Here is a 19,718-nt window from a genome sequence, read left to right as displayed (position 1 = left end):
CTAGACATCACTTTATTGTAATTTCTCTTAGCGGAGTGGCCCCGTTGTTGAATGTACAGGCGCAGACAGATCACGGCAACCTAACGACGCCACTTTTTAAGACGAGCAACCAGCAAATCCGCAATTATGTTTCAAAAAAAAAAAAATACAAATCGGCAGTTATGAAAACCAAAACCGCCTGGCAAGAACTGTTTGCCCGACGTCAGCCCGGGCATGGTTTGGTGCGACGCATCCACGGCAACCATCTCCACGCCGCCAGCCAATCACACCTCCACGGGTCAACATCACACGTCAAGTAGACCTATCGGCCTCAGCCCCCACCTGTCAGCCACCCACTCGCCGCCTACCAACACCGAGTTGGTCCGGTTTTCTTTTCTTTTCGTTTCATTTCGTTTCTTCTCTCGCACACTCCCACGAAACTTTTGCTCTCGCTCTCGCACTCGCAGCGGCGTCGTGCTCGCTCGCTCCCGCATCGCTTCCGGCGGAAGCAAAAGGGGGCCGGCGAGCGAAAGGCATCCGAAAGGCAGCGCCACCGCACGAGCGGAAAAAACCCTAGCAGGGAAAACCCCGCATAAAGCGAGGAAGGGACGGATCCGAATGCGGGGCGCCACGTGCTGCTAGATCCATCCAGCAATGGCGACGCGCCACCGGAAGCCGGCGCCCAGGGCCTCGCAGCAGCACCACCACCTGCAGCAGCCGCAGCCGCAGTCGGGCTCGCCGACGTCCACGGCCACCACCACCTCCTCCTCGCGGCTCACGCCGGAGATGTCGCTCGAGGGCCCCGCGTCGCCGAGGCTGGACGACGACCAGCCCACCAAGGAGAACGTCACCGTCACCGTCCGCTTCCGCCCGCTCAGGTACGGCCCCGCTCCCGCTCTCTCTCTGCTTGCCTGCGTGTGTTTCGCGACGGTTTCCGTTCGGATTTGGGGGAATGCGGGTTTGATTTGGTTTTCCTCTTGTGCGTGCGCGCGTGAAGCCCGCGGGAGATTCGGCAGGGGGAGGAGGTGGCCTGGTACGCGGACGGCGACACGGTGGTGCGGAGCGAGCAGAACCCCAACGTCGGCTACGCATACGGTACGTCGTGCCTCTCCCGTTCTACGTTTGGGAGTTTCTCGGTTGGATTGCTCGCTTGGTGCTTGCGGCGTTGGCACTTGGCACAGCAACACCGCTTTCCTTCTGATTATCATCGTCGCGTTTGGCATATGGATTCGCCCCAATGTTGGGGCGAACTTGATATGGGATTTGGGGATAGTAGCTCTAATCGCAAATGCTTTGCAGTTTTAACATGCCGCTACGCTGTTACTTCAGTTTACTTCTAGATCTCAGAAACCCGCATTGTGACTTGAGGATTTTTCAACAGTTTGTTTGTTGGTGCATTCTGAACAAGGGCCTCCGATTGCACTTTGGTATAATCTCCTTATAAGTAGTAGTCAACCCACTAGAAGACTGCTGCTCGTGCGTAATGAACAAGGGCCTCCAATTGCACTTTGGATTTTGCAACAGTTTGTTGGTGCCTTGTGAACGAGGGCCTCCAGAGTCAAATTGCACTTTGATGTCGAATTTGCTTATAAGTAGCCAGACCAATACAAGGCTGCAAGTCTTCTTGAAAGAGTCCACCAATTCAAATACGGATACATTTTTTGATAATGAAATAGGGATACATAGTTCAGCATGGTAGTTTTTGCCTACTGATCCCGGAGGGATTGGATTATAATTATATGCATTGTCCAGGCTTGCTGCTCCTGCGCTAATGCACAAATCCATATGCTCATCTGTGCACGAAACAAGTATTCACATGCTTAACAAACTTCATTTCTCATACACTACTTTGCATTCACGCTTCACTAGCTGACCTTAGGTTTAGGTGCTTCCTTCAATTGCATGCAGTTATGAATGGAATCCTCTCCTCCCCCTTTTAAAACATGCGGATGGAGTTGGAGATTTTGGCACAATTTTTTTTTCACACAGATTCATTTCTGTGAACAAATAACATTATTTCAATATTTTCTACACAACGAGCTATTGAAGTGAAGCATGTTTTTCCATTGCATATAGCAATCACAAAGTAATATTTGGCAGAAGGAGGCACAGTTCCAGGACTGCTATTCTATGGATTTTCTCCAGTTTCAGATTACACTGCAGAGACTAATACTGTATTATTGTTCAGATCGAGTTTTTGCACCAACTACTACAACTCGCCAAGTTTATGATGTCGCGGCTCAACATGTTGTCAGTGGTGCCATGGAGGGCATATTTGGTAAATGATCTTTTCTTCTGTTGCTCTCTTCAGCTTCATCTTACACTTTAGGATCATGGCAGCACTTTTCTCCTTTCTGACTATTTTTTATAAGATGAAAGAGCTCGGTTTCTGTTCATGGCATGTCACTATGAGATATCTTCTAAATGTGATGTGAGATCTAAAGTACTGTTGCACTAAAACCATGACACTTATTATGGATCAGAGGGAGTATCTCCTAAAGAATGCTGATTAAATGCAATGATGGGTTCTGAATCTCTCTTGGTATGTAGTTTATTTGCTGTGCAAAGCAAATTATAATGCTTTTTTTTTACTCTTGCAGGAACAATATTTGCATATGGTGTAACAAGCAGTGGAAAGACACATACGATGCATGTAAGGACACTTATATAATTATTCATAATGAATGCTTGATTGAGTGTAATCCATAACATGCTAAATGCTCTTGATATCATGTCCACTATTTTCCTCTCTTCTATTTTGTGCGTTGAACTGACCATCATTCATGGGGATAGGCAAATTTCATTTCTCTTTTGAAGAATACAAGTTGGAAATTGTTCATAAGATATTTTCTTTTTTGTTTTATATGTTGCTACGCTGATATTTTACAAATCACCAGTTAGCTATATTTTCAAAGTCACCAGTATCTTAATATACTTCTTCTATTGAGTCAGGGAGATCAAAGATCCCCAGGAATAATACCTTTGGCAGTCAAAGATGCATTTAGCATTATACAAGAGGTACCTTTTAAATATGGAAACATGGATCATGACATGCAGAAGCATTCTTGTTATAATATGTGCATACTAACTTCTGCCACTCTTGGTTTTTCTGTGCAGACGCCAGATCGCGAGTTTCTCCTACGCGTATCATACCTGGAAATTTATAATGAGGTTTGTTGCTGCCATCGTGTTTTTCATCATGATAGAATACTTGTATGTTGATTATTGAGTCATGTCTGCTTGGAATATTTTTTAGTCTTGCTTATCTTATATGCAAACATGCAACCAAGGTTATGTTCAAAATTAATTGCAAGAATCCTGGTGTTTTTTGGAATGAGTAATTTGTCACAACCAGTTAAATGCTACTTCCTCCGTGCTAAAATAAGTGTCTCAGTTTTTAGAACGGAGGAAGTGGAGTGATAGTTTCATCCAAATTGTTATAAGGACCATCATGTTAAATACTTGATATCATTGAAATAAAATTATTTTCTTGAACCTGTGCTGTAAGACAGTGGTGCCAATTAACATGATGACACTAGGCTGGCTACTATGACGAAGCGACAGTATCAATGCATACCATCCATATAGTCTGGTGGCACATTCTGTTGGCGATTATCTCATCTCAGTTTGTGAGGTCATATTGCTATTGGTTCATGGTAGTAGCAGAGGCGCGATCGTGGGCAAAAGCTGGGACCAGGGGGCTTCGCCAGATTCTCCCCTAGACTAAGTTTTCTTGGGTCGAGTTGTATGGCACGGTGTTGGCCCATTCTTGGGTTTGTAGATATAACCTTCTTTTCTATCAATGCATCGAAAGTTCGAAACACAAAGCTTTCTGCGTTTTCGCGAACAAATTGGTTCATACTAGTTGCTTTGCGTGCCCAACAGGCTTTAGGTTCAAAGATCATGGAGTCAACCCCAAACATGACAAGTATCAGTTAAACCTAGCATCTAAATTCCATCTGAATGATTATATTTCCATGCTTCTAGACATAATTTTTTTGAAAGAGAAAACCATTCATCTGGGTTCTGTACTTTGGATCTCATTCAACTAACAAATATTTGAATAGCCATCAGGCCAAACACTAAGTACTGAACTAAAGTGCTGAACTAATCGTGTAGATACTAGAAATTGGTTTCATGACTCCATGTAACCTTTCTTGCCTTTTTCGATATGGGAGCGTAGCCCCGGCCTCTGCATCAATAGATGCACACAGCCATAAAAGGTAACCTTTCTTGCCTAGTAGCCAATCAGCATGTTGGTGCCTGTTATGGTTTTAGAACTGTTGATAAATGTCAGCATTTCTACTGGAAACTGGAAAACACAATTTTCTTTTGGATTGTTTGTCATCAGGCTACCTTTTAAGTTTTGATCACTCAGGTCTTTCTTGTGTGTAACTTGCCATGTCGTCTACTGAAGTCTTTGTTAAACCTCGAAATGCGTACCATGTCATATCAGAGCTCCATGTTAGTATACAATCTGTTAGCTGTGATCATGATCTTTCAATACACTAACTGCATCCCCAGTTGATCATCAATCACTTTCGTATTCTTTATTTTACCTGGTCTGTTCTAATGGAGGACACATTGATTCTAGGTTGTCAATGATCTACTCAATCCTGCAGGGCAGAGCTTACGGATTAGAGAGGATCCTCAGGTGTGTATATCTCAGTTCTCCAATCTTCATTATGAACTCTTTCCTCTATATGTTAAACCACAATTGATATTTCTACTACTGAACTAATGATTGTTCTGATGGATGATTGTCGGTGTTTGTATTCTAGAATTTCCTCCCAAGAGGAGTACTGTCCTATGGTAGTCCGTAGATGTGTAGAACATGTTTGGGTTTGGTTGCTGCCATAGCAATAGTTGTGTCATTCATCCTACTAATTGATGGAGTGGCCTCATTCCCCTGTATAGAAACTGAATAATTTCAGACTTCTTTATGGAGAAGTTCATAACTTGCTAGCACTAAAGATGTTACCCCTGTGTAGAAGTTGGATCATTTTCAGATGCCTTTTGTGATGGTTGCATGCATAAAAGTTCACTCCCAAACTTGCTACTTCATCAGGGAACGTTTGTTGAGGGTATCAAAGAAGAAGTAGTATTGTCTCCTGCACATGCTCTCTCCCTTATTGCAGCTGGAGAAGGTAAATTTTCTGATGATATAGTAGTCTGCTTGGTTTAATCTCCTTCTGGAACTATTGTTGTGTTACCATATGGTTGAACATAGGTCTGGGAGACCAGGAGTAGCTGTGAGGGTGTCAAGTTCATTTATGAAGAGACCTTATCTGGTGGAATGTTATCCTTACACAGTAAAAAAAAACTGATATCACAACAATTAAGAAATTCCCTCAAAGTTCTGAAACTGGTTAGAATCCCTTCATAATTGCGTTTGGAAGGGGGAATTAGCTAAATGTCAATGCAAAAGAGTGTAATTAGACCCGATGCAATATTACTGTGGATGGCCTATACTCTGGTTACTCCCTACTAGCTGCTGGTGTAAACTACTTGTGCTCTTTCTCACCACATGTGAACTTGGGTGGCTAAAGATACTCTTGTGTCTTTTGCTTCCAGAAGATCAATAATATGTACACAACCCACCATCAATGATAAGAATTTAAGAGTCGTTTGACTAGTCGTTCAACTAGTGTACCAGTTGGTACTTGGCTTCCACCTCGACTTGGCTAGCTGTGATAGTTGAGCAAACAGTTGACTAGTTGTGACTAGACACAGTTAGTCTAGCATGCTGAGTCGTCTGACTTATTGAGGTGGCACACTGTGAGGCCTTGCCCACTGTCAGATTGAAGTTATCCTCTTGAAAACTCCATGATCGAATCCAAACCTGCCGTTGCTTCTCCTCTCCTTCCTCTGAAGCCCAGCTGTACTCAGTAGTATCTAGCATGTAACAGCCTAGCAGTATGTACTGCATTGTGTAGCATGTATTTGTCTTGGTTTCATGCCTTATGATTTGCCTGTAATTTGCTTCCGAGATCTGTTTCTTTATGCACATGCGTCTCTGATTGGCCTCTGATTATTCCCTACTACTAGTGCATAGTTAAAATGGCTGCAAGTGTCACACTTCCAGGTATCTCCACTCACCGCCTTCGGTTTTTGTAGTGTAGTACACTGCTGGTGTGGTATTTTTTGGAATTATAGTGATGATTTGTCAACAAGTCAAGTACTAGTCATGACCCTTAAACGTTACCTGCCTGTGCACGGTGGATATGCAGACCCTCCCAATCATGAGGCCTCCTGATAAGATTTAGAGGACGACGTAGTTGCTCAACACTGAGTGTCTTCTGGACCACTAAGCCTTCCAGCAGCTGATGGATAGAGTTGTAGAAAGGTCGTTTGGACATTACAGGAAAATTAAAACACTGACATAATTTCACTAAATGCTATATTTTGCAGTGATATGCAACTTAGGCTAATTGTGTTGAAGTTGCATTCCTCTGAATGCACTCTTTTCTATCTGTATATCCATTTTCCGCCTTAAAAAATGTACTCCCTCCGATCCATAATAAGTGTCATGGATTTTGTTCAATTTAGTCCAAGTTTGAACTAAAGCCCTGACACTTATTATGGATAGGAGGGAGTACCCACTTCAAGTGGTGCAAATGTGATTGTCATATATGTGCCCTTAATACTGAGTTTGCTATCCTTTTCTATTTTTGTTGAAATTTATTTTCACAATTGTGGATCAGCATATTTGCTTATTTGCTAATTGTTGTGTTCATTCTGATTTGCAGAACATAGACATGTTGGTTCCACTAACTTCAATCTACTAAGTAGCAGAAGTCATACAATTTTTACACTGGTAATGAGGCATGGAAATTTGTATGTTTGCAGTTTAAAATTGTATGTGTGATCGCTATTTGAAGAACTGCACGCCTTTATTAGTGAAAGAGCTTCACCTGATCTTAGCTTTTCTTTATTATTTGACAGACAATTGAGAGCAGCTCTTACGGTGAGTCTAATGAAGGGGAAGCAGTCACCTTCTCACAGCTGGTCGGTTTGGATCCTGCTATTTTTCCTATATTAAATTTTAGTAGTTCCTTACATCACCTTAGTATAATATTTAATTTCACACAGTTATTTTTGAAGATTTTTCGTTGTACATCTGACATGTCTTGAGAGCATCTGTTCACTCTTCACTTGTCTCTCTCACCTGCAGCACCTCATCGATCTGGCCGGTTCAGAGAGCTCAAGGGCTGAAACAACTGGAGTACGTAGGAAGGAAGGATCTTATATCAATAAAAGCTTGCTAACTCTTGGAACGGTACGGCTCACAAATGCAACCTATATCAATAAAAGATTAAAAGCTTCTGTGCCTTTTTTAATTATCTTTTTGAACTTTGAATAATCTGGTAAAGTAATGTGCTTTCATTTTTCTTGTTATCTCAACTTGTAAGTATTTGGTGCCCAAGCTGTCATGAACTGGGCACGTTATTCTCAAATAAATAACAGATGGATTTTTCCTTTTTATTTTTCAGGTGATATCAAAATTGACTGATGGAAAAGCTACACATATTCCATTTCGAGATTCAAAACTAACACGTCTACTTCAGTCATCCTTGAGTGGACAAGGGCGTGTTTCAGTGAGTTTTTTCTTGCCAACTGTGACACGGGTTTTAAATTAACATGATTATGATTTTACTGTGAGAGTTAACGATATTTGGATTTGTGGCATATACTGACAACATCTCCTTGTTGCAGCTAATTTGCACAGTGACTCCAGCATCAAGTAACTCTGAAGAGACCCACAATACACTAAAATTTGCCCACCGTGCAAAGCGCATTGAGGTCCAAGCATCACAAAACAAAGTAAGTCCTTGCCGGTAATTCTAAATCTGGTGTTTTGTCCCCTGTTATCTCAACATACTTCTGACACATTCTCCTGCGTCTGTCTTTTTGTTCTGCAGATTATTGATGAAAAGTCTTTAATAAAGAAATACCAGAATGAGATTCGCAGATTAAAGGAAGAGCTGGAACAGCTGAAAATGGGTATTATTTGTGGAACTCCGACAAAAGATGCTGAAGAAGATAATATCATCCTTTGGAAACAAAAGGTACAATTTTATTGCAGCTGAATTTGTGATCGTCTCTATGTAGTTCTATTGGGAACATTTCTATATGCCATAGTTGAGAGTGATTTGTCTTGCGCTTCTCTTGTGCCCGAATAATCTGCGGAATCAGTATAGTTTTGAATTATACAATGCTGTGCGTTTTTTTTTGTTTTGGTAAATCTTACTAACTATAGTTTGTTCATCATATGAAAAGCTAGAAGATGGTAATGTCAAGCTGCAATCAAGACTGGAACAAGAGGAGGAAGCTAAATCTGCTTTGCTCGCAAGGATACAACGCCTCACAAAACTTATTCTGGTTTCCACTAAGGCAACCCAGACTTCTAGATTTTCTCCACATCCTGGACCAAGAAGAAGACACTCTTTTGGGGAAGAGGAGGTCAGGTTATATATAATTATGACGACAGGCACTCAGTTTAACTTTGATGTTAGTTTGTTTTTGTTGCTGGTTATGGTAGTTTTGAGAATAAATGGACACATCCCCGTTTTAGTCTTTCTGTAGAAACATTGAGTTGCGTAAGCCTTCATTACAATCAGTTTTGATAACTTCATGCTGTCTCACTGTTGGCCTTCTGAAACTGCAGCTGGCTTACCTCCCGTACAGAAGACGAGATATTATGTTGGATAATGAAAGCAACGAATTACTTACACCTGGTGAAGGATTTGGTGTGACACTTGAAGACTCTTCGAAGGAGGAGAAAAAGAATCGGAAAGGGCTTCTTAACTGGTTCAAAATCAGGGTATGCAAATTCGGCAGTTCCTAATTCTCCGCAGATGAAAGAAAGCGACTAGTTCGTCTTCCATAGATTAAACTTTTGCAACTGTTCCTTCACATGGTGCTGTTTTCCAGAAACGTGATGGTGGAGCTTCTACTCTGACAAGCTCAGACTGTGACAAGTCCAGTTTGACTAAATCAACGGCTCCTTCAACACCTATTGGGGAGAGTATGAATTTTCCTGCAGAACCAAGAATATCAAATTCTGTGGTTAATGACAGTGTATCAGCTGATATGCTGAGCATTGGCCATGGGGAATTTACTGCTGATGATCTTCCTGGAGAAGAAACCCTTCTGGTAAAAAACTTGATCTTTTAGTAAGACCAAATTTTATCAGATGAAAAAATAGTCAGTCGCATACTTTAGAAATTTTATGAGATGAAAATTAGCAATTCAACTTGGATGGGTACTCGTTTAGGATAAATAATTTCCTGAAGAATCTGTCCTGGAGTTATGGACTTGACAACTGAAGTTTATACTTTACTTAAATTGTACTAATATTATGCTTGATAATAGGTAAATCCTTTTTTATGTAATATATAATCATATTTGAGAAAAGAAAATCAAGTTCCATGGTTGGGTAACACAATGAATATTGTGAGTACAAATTTGACAGGACAATAGTTTAATACAAAGTAGCTAATTTGGATACGGGATGGATACAGAAAACTAATATAGTTGCAGATCCTAATTTAGGGGTCAGCAAATGCATAAATTAAAAGTATTATTGGCTAAACACTTGAACCATGATACAGTTCAGTGTAGTTAATATAGTTGCAGATCCTAATTTGGGGGATTAAAGTTCTTTGCTTCTTCATTTTCAGTTCAGTGTAGTTAGTTCTATTGATGACATGTTTTGTGTGGTATGGTTACAGGTCAGCACTAAAACGATTGACCATGTTGACTTGTTAAGAGAGCAATTGAAGATTTTATCGGGGGAGGTCGCACTTCATACAAGTGTTCTAAAGTGCCTTACAGAGGAAGCTGGAAGAAACCCAAATAGTGAAAAAATTCAGGTACTCGCTTCTTTGATCTACAATTTAGTGTACTGTTACATGCTTTTCAGGACATGAAACTCGATCTTTTTGGCATTTTAAAGATGAAAATGAAGAAGACTAGTGACGAAATTAAGGCGAAGCAGCAGCAGATATCATCTTTAGAAAAACAGATACCTCATTCATTGTCAGATAGTCAAGCGAAGGTTGACAAGTTAGATCTTTCACCGGTAACATTCTGTTATCATCTTGGTTTCATACTTATACCGTTCTGAACATTCCATTTACTAAAGATGGTTTTATTGGTTTTGCAGTCTTATGCTGAACTACTTGAGCAGCTCAATGAGAAGTCCTTTGAACTTGAGGTACTTAAATTGTGTATAGTACTATGCCCTTTGGTTTTGATTCATATTAGACCACACCTTTGCTGCTCAGTTTGTTGTACTCTTCGTAATAACTTGTCAGTGTCAATTGTTTGAGTAGGCTAATATTTTGAAGTTATTAAGTAAATGAAGAACATTTGATCTACTCTTTGCATTTTTTAGAGTATACTAATATTGTGGAGTTGTAGTATGGTCGAGGCGGAGAAAAAAATTTGAACATATTAGAACACAAGGTGATACTGATAGATATTTTGTGGAAAAAAAAATAAAACTAAGATGGACTGATGAACTGGTGCATAAATCTGAGAGATTCAGGAGTGAGAAGAAAACTAAAGATCAAGAGACACAAATCTGAAAGACGAGCTTGGAACTATTGTATCTGAATAAAATATTTTTCAGGGCATGCATGTAATTTACGGTGTTGTTTTTCCCAAATCTTCCTGTTTATTTTCTATTAGTTCTGTCCATATGGATACAGATTTGTGCAGATTAATTGTGCACATTTAGATACGGCTCTGTGCAGATTAAATATACATTTTTAGTTTTGTGAAAGCTCCTATGATGTGAGTGTACCAGACCAAGTCTTAGTTGGCAAGTTCGATTTGTTCTTTCTTGTTGCAGGTGAAGGCAGCAGATAACAGAGTAATACAAGACCAGCTAGAGGAAAAGGTTAGATATACTTTTTCTTTTCTTTTTCTTGCAAGTTCAACAGTGTAACTATGACCTTTAGTTCATACCACTTATTTGAATTTATTGTGTTACCAGACAAGTGAATGCATGGAACTACAAGAGGCAGTTGCTCACCTGAAAGAACATCTTTCCCAAGCTCTTCAAGCTAAGGATTCACTGTCAAATAGCATTGTGATGCAGAAGAGTTCAGGAGCAAACCATGAAGTTCAACAACACAGTGATCAAGAAGAAACAGTCCCCAGAGAGATCTCTGCTGAACCACTGCAAAAAGAGCAGCAGGTATGCTTTTTGCGCCCTTGTTTGCACTTTCTTATTAGACCTAGGAGATACAAACCTAGTTGATATCAATTAGGAACTACTCCATCTAACATACTAGGTTCTACTTTCCTCATTTCTAGGAACTTCATTGTGTTCAGCAATCAATTTAATTAGGAGTACATAGGTAGAGATAGCTGCTATCTCTTGCACACATATCATTATTAAAAGACAAAGATAATCCCTTAGTCTTGTACCCAAGCAATCTCTTAAAGACCAATAAGTACAATGGCAGAGAATAGTTATCTCTTGTATACCTCGAGTCTCGTACCGGAGTCATCTCTTCGTCAACAGATAGCTACATTTTCTATCCATGTCTGCAAAAAACCTAAGTGGCACGACGAAAGATAACTGACATCACACCATTGTACATTTCATTTGGTTTCTTGGTTGTTAATACTAGACTTCCACATCATTTGTTACAAGTTTGCACACTTAATTCCTAATAAACGAATCCTGTTGTTGTGAATACACTTACAAATTATGGTCTGAAACCGAGTTACTCAGGCAGATATCAGAAGTGAATGTTCTTATCAGTGTGAGAATATGTCTTGATCACAAGTTCTGTGGTGAGGATGAGCTCTGCATTGAACTGATTTGTTCGACTAATTAATCTCTCTTTCAAATTTTCTGATGATTCACTCCCATGCGCTCTGCTATTTCTAAATATCTTCCCAATGTGTATATTTTAGAAACATCATCTACATTTATTAAGCGCGCTTATTTGCTCTATTGTTCCTTCCTTATCTTTAGTCAGTTGAGATTGGTGAGCTGAAGCAAAGGGTGTGTGAACTCGACAAAGTCAAATCTCAACTGGAGGCTCGCAATCAGAAGCTACTAGAGGAAAGTACATATGCGAAAGGCTTGGCTTCGGCTGCAGGAGTGGAATTGAAAGCATTGTCAGAAGAAGTTACCAAACTCATGAACCAAAATGAGAAGCTTGCTTCTGAGTTGGCATCTCTAAGAAGCCCAACCCCTCGCAGAGCAAGCAATGGACCGAGAGGTACTACTAGGCGAGAGAGCATGAGTAGACGAAATGAGCCAGCTAGCAGAAGAGAGAGCAATGCAAGCCAAGAAAGGGAGCGTGTTTTAGAAACTATCCTTATGGAGAAGGAGCAAAAAGAAGCAGAACTCCAAAGGAAAGTTGAGGAATCAAAGCAAAAAGAAGCCTTCTTGGAAAGCGAGCTTGCGAACATGTGGGTTCTAGTGGCAAAGCTGAAGAAGTCCCAAGGGGATGACCATGAGGATTTCGATGCCAAATACAATGGCTCCTGACCTCATAACTAAGGCTAATCAATCATCAAAGGTGTGTTTGGCTTGGATACGGGCTTTCTGTATGTATGTGATTTGTGTTGGTTTTCTTTTCTGTTCCTCGTTGTGAATTAGTGTCTCCTGTATATTCTTGGGCTAACCAAAGTTGTGAGTAGTGGTTAGTTGAGATTGGTGTGCTAACTACTGAGAGCTTCCTACCAACGAGATTTTGGAATTTCTAGAACATGGCCTTGATCACGAAGATAAACGATTCTGGTGCCTGTACCAGTTATCTAACGTAGAAACATGTACTGCGTCTGCTCATTCTGCAGTTTGAAGAATGTCAAACTAGAATGTGTGTATATATATGAAGAATGATTTCCTCCTGGTTTTGGAAAATGCCATGTTGGTTTTATTGTAGTGCTATATATGTGTTAGTTGTGAAGAATTCTGCCATGCCTAAATCATTTGGCGTCCCATTCATATGTTTGTACCTTGTTTGACTGTCAGCGCTATTATAAAGATCTGTATCGAGCTGTCTTGCTTGTCTTATTTGAGCATCTTTGTAGAGGAAACTTGCAGGTACCTTGTTTGACTGACATTGAATCATGGATCTGACATAGCTGGTTATAGCTGAATCGCTGGTTCCATCGACGCACCAGGTTTGCTAAGAGTATGCGCCACACAATTGCATTCCCAGAAGCAGAACCAGTTCGGTAACGGATGGAGCTTGGTCAGCATGATGTGCTTGTAAATCAAAATCTATGCCCCCCTGTGTATGATAGAACGATGTGCTTTCTCATGAAGATAATCTAGACCTTTGGCCGAACCAACAGCTATCTTCAGCCATTGTGCCCATAAATAGTAGGTTGCCTCTGTGTTGCTACGGAATAAAACTCGCTTATATTTCTTTTTAGTGAATGCATCGCTCAAGTGGGACATTTGCAGTTTTAAAACTGTGTATCGACAATATCAGCTAGGACATGTGCATTTTTCAACTGTCCAGCGACAAGTGGCACGTGTCATCTTTCTCAAGGTTTCCCCTCTGCCACCATGGGCTCTTCTCCCCAAAGGACTTCAACAACATTTCCACACTTACAAGCCTTGACATAATGGACACCTGTTTTCCTGGACATACAAAAACACGAACCTGTGCCAACAATCCTTTGTCTGCTTACCAGAATCCAGCTTTTTAGCTGCTGCACTTCCACCATTTCTTAGAACACCAAATTATACTCTGCCAAAGGAGCCCTCACCAATCAAAGCTTCACCAGGGAAACCCACCCAAGTACCAAAGGCTTTCTGGGCGACAGATATACACGAGGAATATCTGGAGGCAGCTGCCATTGCAAAACTTCAGTGAACGATAAGCTTGGAGATATGAGACATCGAAGGGGTGTTTTTTCTATACAAAAAATGCCTTTACCATACACATCCGTTTAAGACTAGTCGCCAAGACTTTTCTCATTACCCTACACACGCAGCTCTACTTCGTCGTTATGAAATCCTCAAAAATTGAGTGGGGCATGACATTTTAGTCCTGTGATTTTTCCTATTTCTACTTTTTCAGAATTATTTGAATCAAAGAGGTCCACAAAATACAATGCATACTTTTTTGGTCTTCGGAGATACTAAAAGAGGTCTGACCTCAATGATCAATTAAATAGTACAAATTTTGTATATACTGATATGTGATCGGAGTCAAGGGTGTACTTTATTCAATCCAGTAACACTATTCATGTAAAATTTGGCACAATATGTGGTGTACTTGAGGCGAGCTATCCATGCTACTTGAAACAAAATCTGGCTTCAAAGGCCAGAAGCTCTGCCACACATTATAAGCGAGACCCAATGGGAAAACGGGAAAAACTGTTCCAGTTTGCCCCAATGGAAGCCAATGCTAGTAGTAAAAGATTTTCTTGTAGTAATTGAAATGCTTAACAACCAATGGGAGCGAGGCAGCATCTTTCAAAGTTACAGTACATATAAGAGCATTTTAATTCAACGTGTGCTGTTGCTCAGAAGAAATTGAAATATTAATGAAAAGAATAACTAGTACTACCTCTGTCCATAAAAGTATGTCGCAAATTTGTCTAAATTTAGATGTATCTAGAGACTCTTTAGTGCATAGAAATATACGAATGTGGACAAATCTCCGACATCTTTTTATGGACGGAGGGAGTAAATTAAAAGCTACACACATAAGGACCAAAAAGAAGAACATCATAATAATGGCCCAAATACCGGCATGTTTCTTCGGGTTCTCCAGCGAGAAACGGAGTTATATTTTGCTTCAGTAGTGCTAACCAAATGATAAATCGATATTCTAAACAGATTACAGTTCATCTACCATGTCTTTTTCTTTTCTTCACAACAGGTGACTTAATTGGAAACCACCTCTGTCCTTCACATTTTTCTTTGAACCTCTCCCTCACCTCGACAAACAAAGAAGGAAAACTGTGCGCCAGATGGATGTACTCATCGGGGGTGGCCACCATACTTAGAATTTTAGCATCGGTGAGGAAATCAAGGCACCTAGATTTCAGCCTGGGATAAGTGTTCTCCTCCGCCAGCTCCAAGGTTGAGCAGACCGTGTCGACGGCAATACGAAAGCATAGCCTCTCCTCGCAAGCTTGCTGTAACATCTCTAGCCCATACCTGTCGGCGGCTACAAGCAGATGCTGGATGTCATGGCTGGTGAAAAACTCATCGTCAGGAGAGGGCAAGGAATCATGATACATGTAATGGAGCATGGACGCGAATGTCGACGCCCTCATGTCTTGGATTGCAATGGAGGCCATCTTGCTCTCGGCCATCTGGCCGTAGAGCTCCGCTCTGAACACCGGCGATCGGGCTGCCAGCACAAGGCGATGCGCGCTGAAGGTCACGCCGTCGACGCTGAAGCTGACGTCGGTGAGGTCTTGTTGGTTCCACATTTTGGCAAGATCGTGGCACAGGTCCGGGATAATCGTGTGAGGCGGAGGAGGCCAGTCCTTGATGATGGCCACAGAGCATTGTGCCACGAAGTAGCCGTCCACCACACAGTTTTTCTCCAGGTGTTCCCTCCTGACGCTCAGCCTGAAGCCGTCTGCAAGGGTGCCCTCATCCACCCCTGAATAAGATGGCGACCCGGTCTTGTCGAGAAGAACCATGTTGGCAATCACCTTTATTCCCTCGAACGTCTCGTTAAGTCGAGGTGACACAGAAAGAATGAGCTTGAGCCAACCTTCGTCCGAGGTCAGCGGGCAACAGAGTAAATCGCATAAGAAGCCGGCAACAACGGTGGTCGCGTGTACGTAGGGGCCGCCATGAGGATGGATATCTTTGGTGGCCGAGTATCTTACCCGGAACTGGAAGGGGAGAGCGTCTGCCGTAGGGATGATCTGCCAGTCCTCGTTGCTCTTGCCCATGATATATCCTCTGGCCAGTTTCGTAGAGCCTGCAATGGGCTGCTTCTCCAAGATCATGAGTCCCTCATCTGTCTGGCAATAGTAAAACTGCATCAGAACTAGTAGCGGACGTGCTAATTGACTGTAGTTCGCGTTGAGGTAGGATGCAAGATTGGTCGGTGAAGCCGCCGGATTTGATCGCTGAAGTTAACCCTAGTGGCGGTCTGGCGGAAGGGCCAGCGACCGGCGGCGCGGAGACCTTAATTTGGGCGTACAGAACTACAGCGTACAGGTTCGATACGCTCGATTGGGCTGGACCTTTCTATTCGCCCATGTTAACGTTGGCTATATACTAGCACAAAACCCGTGCGTTGCTACGGATTAATTAATTTTTAAAAATTTATATGCCATAAAAAATGTCGCTATTAAAATTCTTAAAAAGATACCATTTATCCTTAATGAGGTGAATATAAATAAATGTTGGAAAAAATAAACCCACCTCTCTCCTTCACCCCATCACCTCCATTGTTTCTCTGGATAGATCTATCCACATCATCGCTTGCAATATTTATGCTCCCGAGCCTCTCGAACGGGGAGCAGGTGATATAATAGCAATTCTCTCTTTCCCTTGACCCCACCCTCTCGTCATACCTTGCCGAACATCCTCTCCACCCTATTAGGGACAAGCTCCATAGACAATCCTATTGGGGACAAGGTCCATAGACAATCAGACGCGGGACGGCATTATAAAGACCATAATTAATATAATTTAAATTGACGGTTTATATAATTGTGTTGGGTGAAATGGGCATTCTTGCGGACAAAGTGGCAATTGTTCCGGACCCTTTCTTCCTTTATGAGAAACGACATCTATTTGTATATACTCCTTCCGTCCAAAAAACGGTTTTGGAGATTCATCTAAATTCGGATATACCTATACACTAAAAAGTGTCTCGATACATCTAAGTTTAGATAAACTTGCTCGACATCTATATAAGGACAGTGGTAGTATAATTATTTGTTTTGAAACTATGTATTCATTCATATTTATGTTTTTAAACTATGTATATGTACATCCAAAAGATAGAGTTTAGAAGAGCTATGTTTGTGACGCATAGAATCAACAGAAGCTGTGGCCCATACAGCCTCAATCACTCATGCTAGCCTAACCAGTTAAAAAGGACCCAAGAGGGCCCCGCTCAGTGAGGCACTAAAAAACAAATCGCATCATCTAACATGGACTATGGAGCACCGCATCGAACAGGCAGCAGGGGAATGAAATTTCCCAAATCGAACCTCTTCCGTCCGAACCCGGTCGAAATCCGCCGCGGCTCCGCTGCAGCCGCCTCCCTTCAATCCAGGGCGACCAACCACCCTTCCTTTGCCCGTCTACCGCTGGCGTGCGGCCGCATCTCTTGCCACCACAGGCGGCCCGCGTTGGATTCCGCTGGGCGAGGCCACACATGCCGGCGGGAGCTGCCGCGGGAGCTCCAGCCTCCAGGTCGCGCCGTGGAGTCTACTCTCGCGGGGCAGCGGCGCCGCCCAAAGAAGCTCTTCCGGCCAGCCCCGACGTGGCCGGCGCGCCTCTCCGTCTGCTTCCAATCACGTCGCCAATCGGGAGGTTGAGATTGAGAAAGAAATAAACTAACCGGTACAATGGCAGTTTGCAGTATTAAGTGATTTGGTGGGAGGGTAAATCCGTCCAGAAAAAAGTTGGACGAAAATTTTGGCAGAAACCTTAGCTCCTTTATTATTAGGTATAGATATACGGGCAAGGCTGGGAATTGGCAAAACCCACGCTACCTAATCCAGCCCACGCCGTATGGAAACTAACCTAATTTAGTAGGCCAACCCTCCTCCTCGAAATAGGCTTTCGCCCCGCTTTATAAATAAAGCAACCACATCCATACAAGGTTCAGATACAAGACCACGAGAACCCCACACACAACAACAGTCTGCTGGGGCAACAGCACAACATGCCCAAACGAACTAGAAAAGCGATACAACCCCAAAGAGAAGGGTCACTCAGAGGCTGGACGACGTAGAAAGGCGACGGGCAGCCGCAAGAAGATCCTCCAACATGCCGTCTGTGCGCACCCGTCCCGCCGCCTACACAACGGGTACCACTCGCAACAAAGCCAAGAAAGAATATAAGGAGTCGAAGCGCGTCGAGGAGGATACGCTCAATGACCATCTTATTACGCATGATCCATAGGGTCCAGTGTTAAGGCCGCGAACACCACCCGAAGAGGCGCCTCCTCCTTCCGGTGTTGTTCGCGTGGGCCTCAATAAACTCACCGAGGACCGAGGCTCGCCACTCGTGCCCAGCCGCCTCCCCGGAGGAAGCTCCAGAGGAAGCGGGCCGCAGGGCAAGAGAACATTATGTGGGTCGTCGTCTCCGGGACCGCACACAATGGACAAAGCCCGTCGCCCGGCCCGTGCCTCTTCGCAACCTCCACCCCAGAGGGAAGGCGATCCCTAAGCAGCTGCCATATGAAAATCTTCGTCTTAAGCGGGATGGGTGCTTTGAAAAGGGGAGCCGTCCAAGGCAACGGGGGGCCCCTAAACAAGGCCCTATACGCAGTCCGCACAGAGAACGAACCGTAGGGCGACAGCGCCAAGAAGGCGAATCTAGTCCTCCTGGCAAGGCGTCCGGGAGGAGGTTCCGCAGCCGAGCTGCACTCGGGCCTCTCCCCGGGTAAGCCCGCGACGAACAGGATATCCCAGCCCTCTGGGCGACGTCGACGACAAGACAGGGTGGGTCGGCGCAAATAGCGAACAGTGTCCGGAAGTCCAGCAGATGGGACTAGCCCCCAACCACGGGTCCAGCCGTAACATGGTCCCTCTACCATCGCCTATGGAGAAGGACGGTCCCGCTCTAACCTCATGCTTAACGTCCTGGAGGGCCCTCCAAAACTGAGATCCCTCCCGACGATCACAGGCAAGCAGAGGCCGGCCCCGTAGGTACTTCGCCTTGATTAACTTAAGCCACAAACCCCCATCATCAGAGAGGATCCTCCAAACCCATTTCAGAATGAGGGCCACATTCATGTGGCGAGAGGAGATTATCCCTATGCCCCCAAGATCCTTGGGGGCGCACACATCGGCCCATTTGACCATGTGATATTTTTGGCGGCCCGTCTGTCCCCGAGAAGAAGCGAGATAGCTCTTTGTCGAAGGCCGCATGTACCCCTTCAGGGAGGAGGTACAGGCCCATGATATACATGGGAAGACTAGACAAGCATGAATCGATGAGAACTGTTTTGCTACCCTTGGAGGTGAACCTCCCGCACCATGGTTCAGCCTTCGCTCTAACTCGCCCCACAAGGGGGGCGAGGTCTCTAATAAGGATCCTAGAATCCCTAACAGGTACCCCCAAGTAGTTCACAGGGAAGGTTGCCAACCTACAATTGAGGTTGTCAGCGATCCGCTGTTGAGCTTCCGGAGGGTACCCCAAGACCACTACCTCACTTTTGTCAAAGTTTATTTTGAGGCCCGACATGGCCTCAAAACAGAGGAGAAGGAACTTGGTGTTCTGGATGTCCCGGTCCGAGCCCTCGAACATGATCATGGTATCGTCCGCATACTGGAGGTGGGTCACCCCTCCACCAGGGATGAGGTGGCCGACCACTCCGGTAATATGGCCCGAGATCCTAGCCCTCTCCAGGATCTCGGCCAGGGAGTCAACCGCCGCGTTGAAGAGGATAGGGGAAAGGGGGTCACCTTGTCTCACTCCACACGTCGGCCTAAAATAGGGACCCACTTCCCCATTAATGTTGATGGCCGTGCTGCCAGTCATCACCGTCTGCATAATCCAGCCAATCATACGGTCGTCAACGCCTCTCCTCTGGAGGACC

At 43.5% G+C, this 19,718-nt stretch overlaps 2 protein-coding genes across 2 annotated transcripts; one reads left to right on the top strand and one right to left on the bottom strand.

Moving 5' to 3' along the window:
• Positions 1 to 391: 391 nt before the first annotated feature.
• On the top strand, positions 392 to 12,871 carry LOC127343945 (kinesin-like protein KIN-7D, chloroplastic). The gene is made up of 23 exons (XM_051370167.2): positions 392 to 857; positions 977 to 1,074; positions 2,168 to 2,257; positions 2,580 to 2,632; positions 2,932 to 2,997; positions 3,097 to 3,150; positions 4,574 to 4,633; positions 5,048 to 5,126; positions 6,729 to 6,796; positions 6,925 to 6,987; positions 7,154 to 7,258; positions 7,473 to 7,577; positions 7,696 to 7,803; positions 7,902 to 8,048; positions 8,260 to 8,442; positions 8,648 to 8,803; positions 8,914 to 9,135; positions 9,714 to 9,854; positions 9,938 to 10,063; positions 10,148 to 10,198; positions 10,838 to 10,885; positions 10,982 to 11,185; positions 11,975 to 12,871. The coding sequence occupies exons 1-23, from the start codon at positions 634 to 636 to the stop codon at positions 12,494 to 12,496; spliced, it is 2,973 nt and encodes a 990-aa protein (XP_051226127.1). The 5' UTR covers positions 392 to 633; the 3' UTR covers positions 12,497 to 12,871.
• A 1,881-nt stretch (positions 12,872 to 14,752) lies between these two features.
• LOC127328608 (BTB/POZ and MATH domain-containing protein 1-like) lies at positions 14,753 to 16,013 on the bottom strand. Its single transcript, XM_051355222.1, has one exon. The coding sequence runs from the start codon at positions 15,973 to 15,975 to the stop codon at positions 14,815 to 14,817; it is 1,161 nt and encodes a 386-aa protein (XP_051211182.1). The 5' UTR covers positions 15,976 to 16,013; the 3' UTR covers positions 14,753 to 14,814.
• Positions 16,014 to 19,718: the final 3,705 nt, after the last annotated feature.

Source organism: Lolium perenne, chromosome 6 (genome assembly GCF_019359855.2).
Source record: "Lolium perenne isolate Kyuss_39 chromosome 6, Kyuss_2.0, whole genome shotgun sequence".
NCBI classification, from domain to species: domain Eukaryota; kingdom Viridiplantae; phylum Streptophyta; class Magnoliopsida; order Poales; family Poaceae; genus Lolium; species Lolium perenne.
Note: the sequence above shows the minus strand (reverse complement) of the source record. Positions and strands in the feature narration are given on the sequence as shown.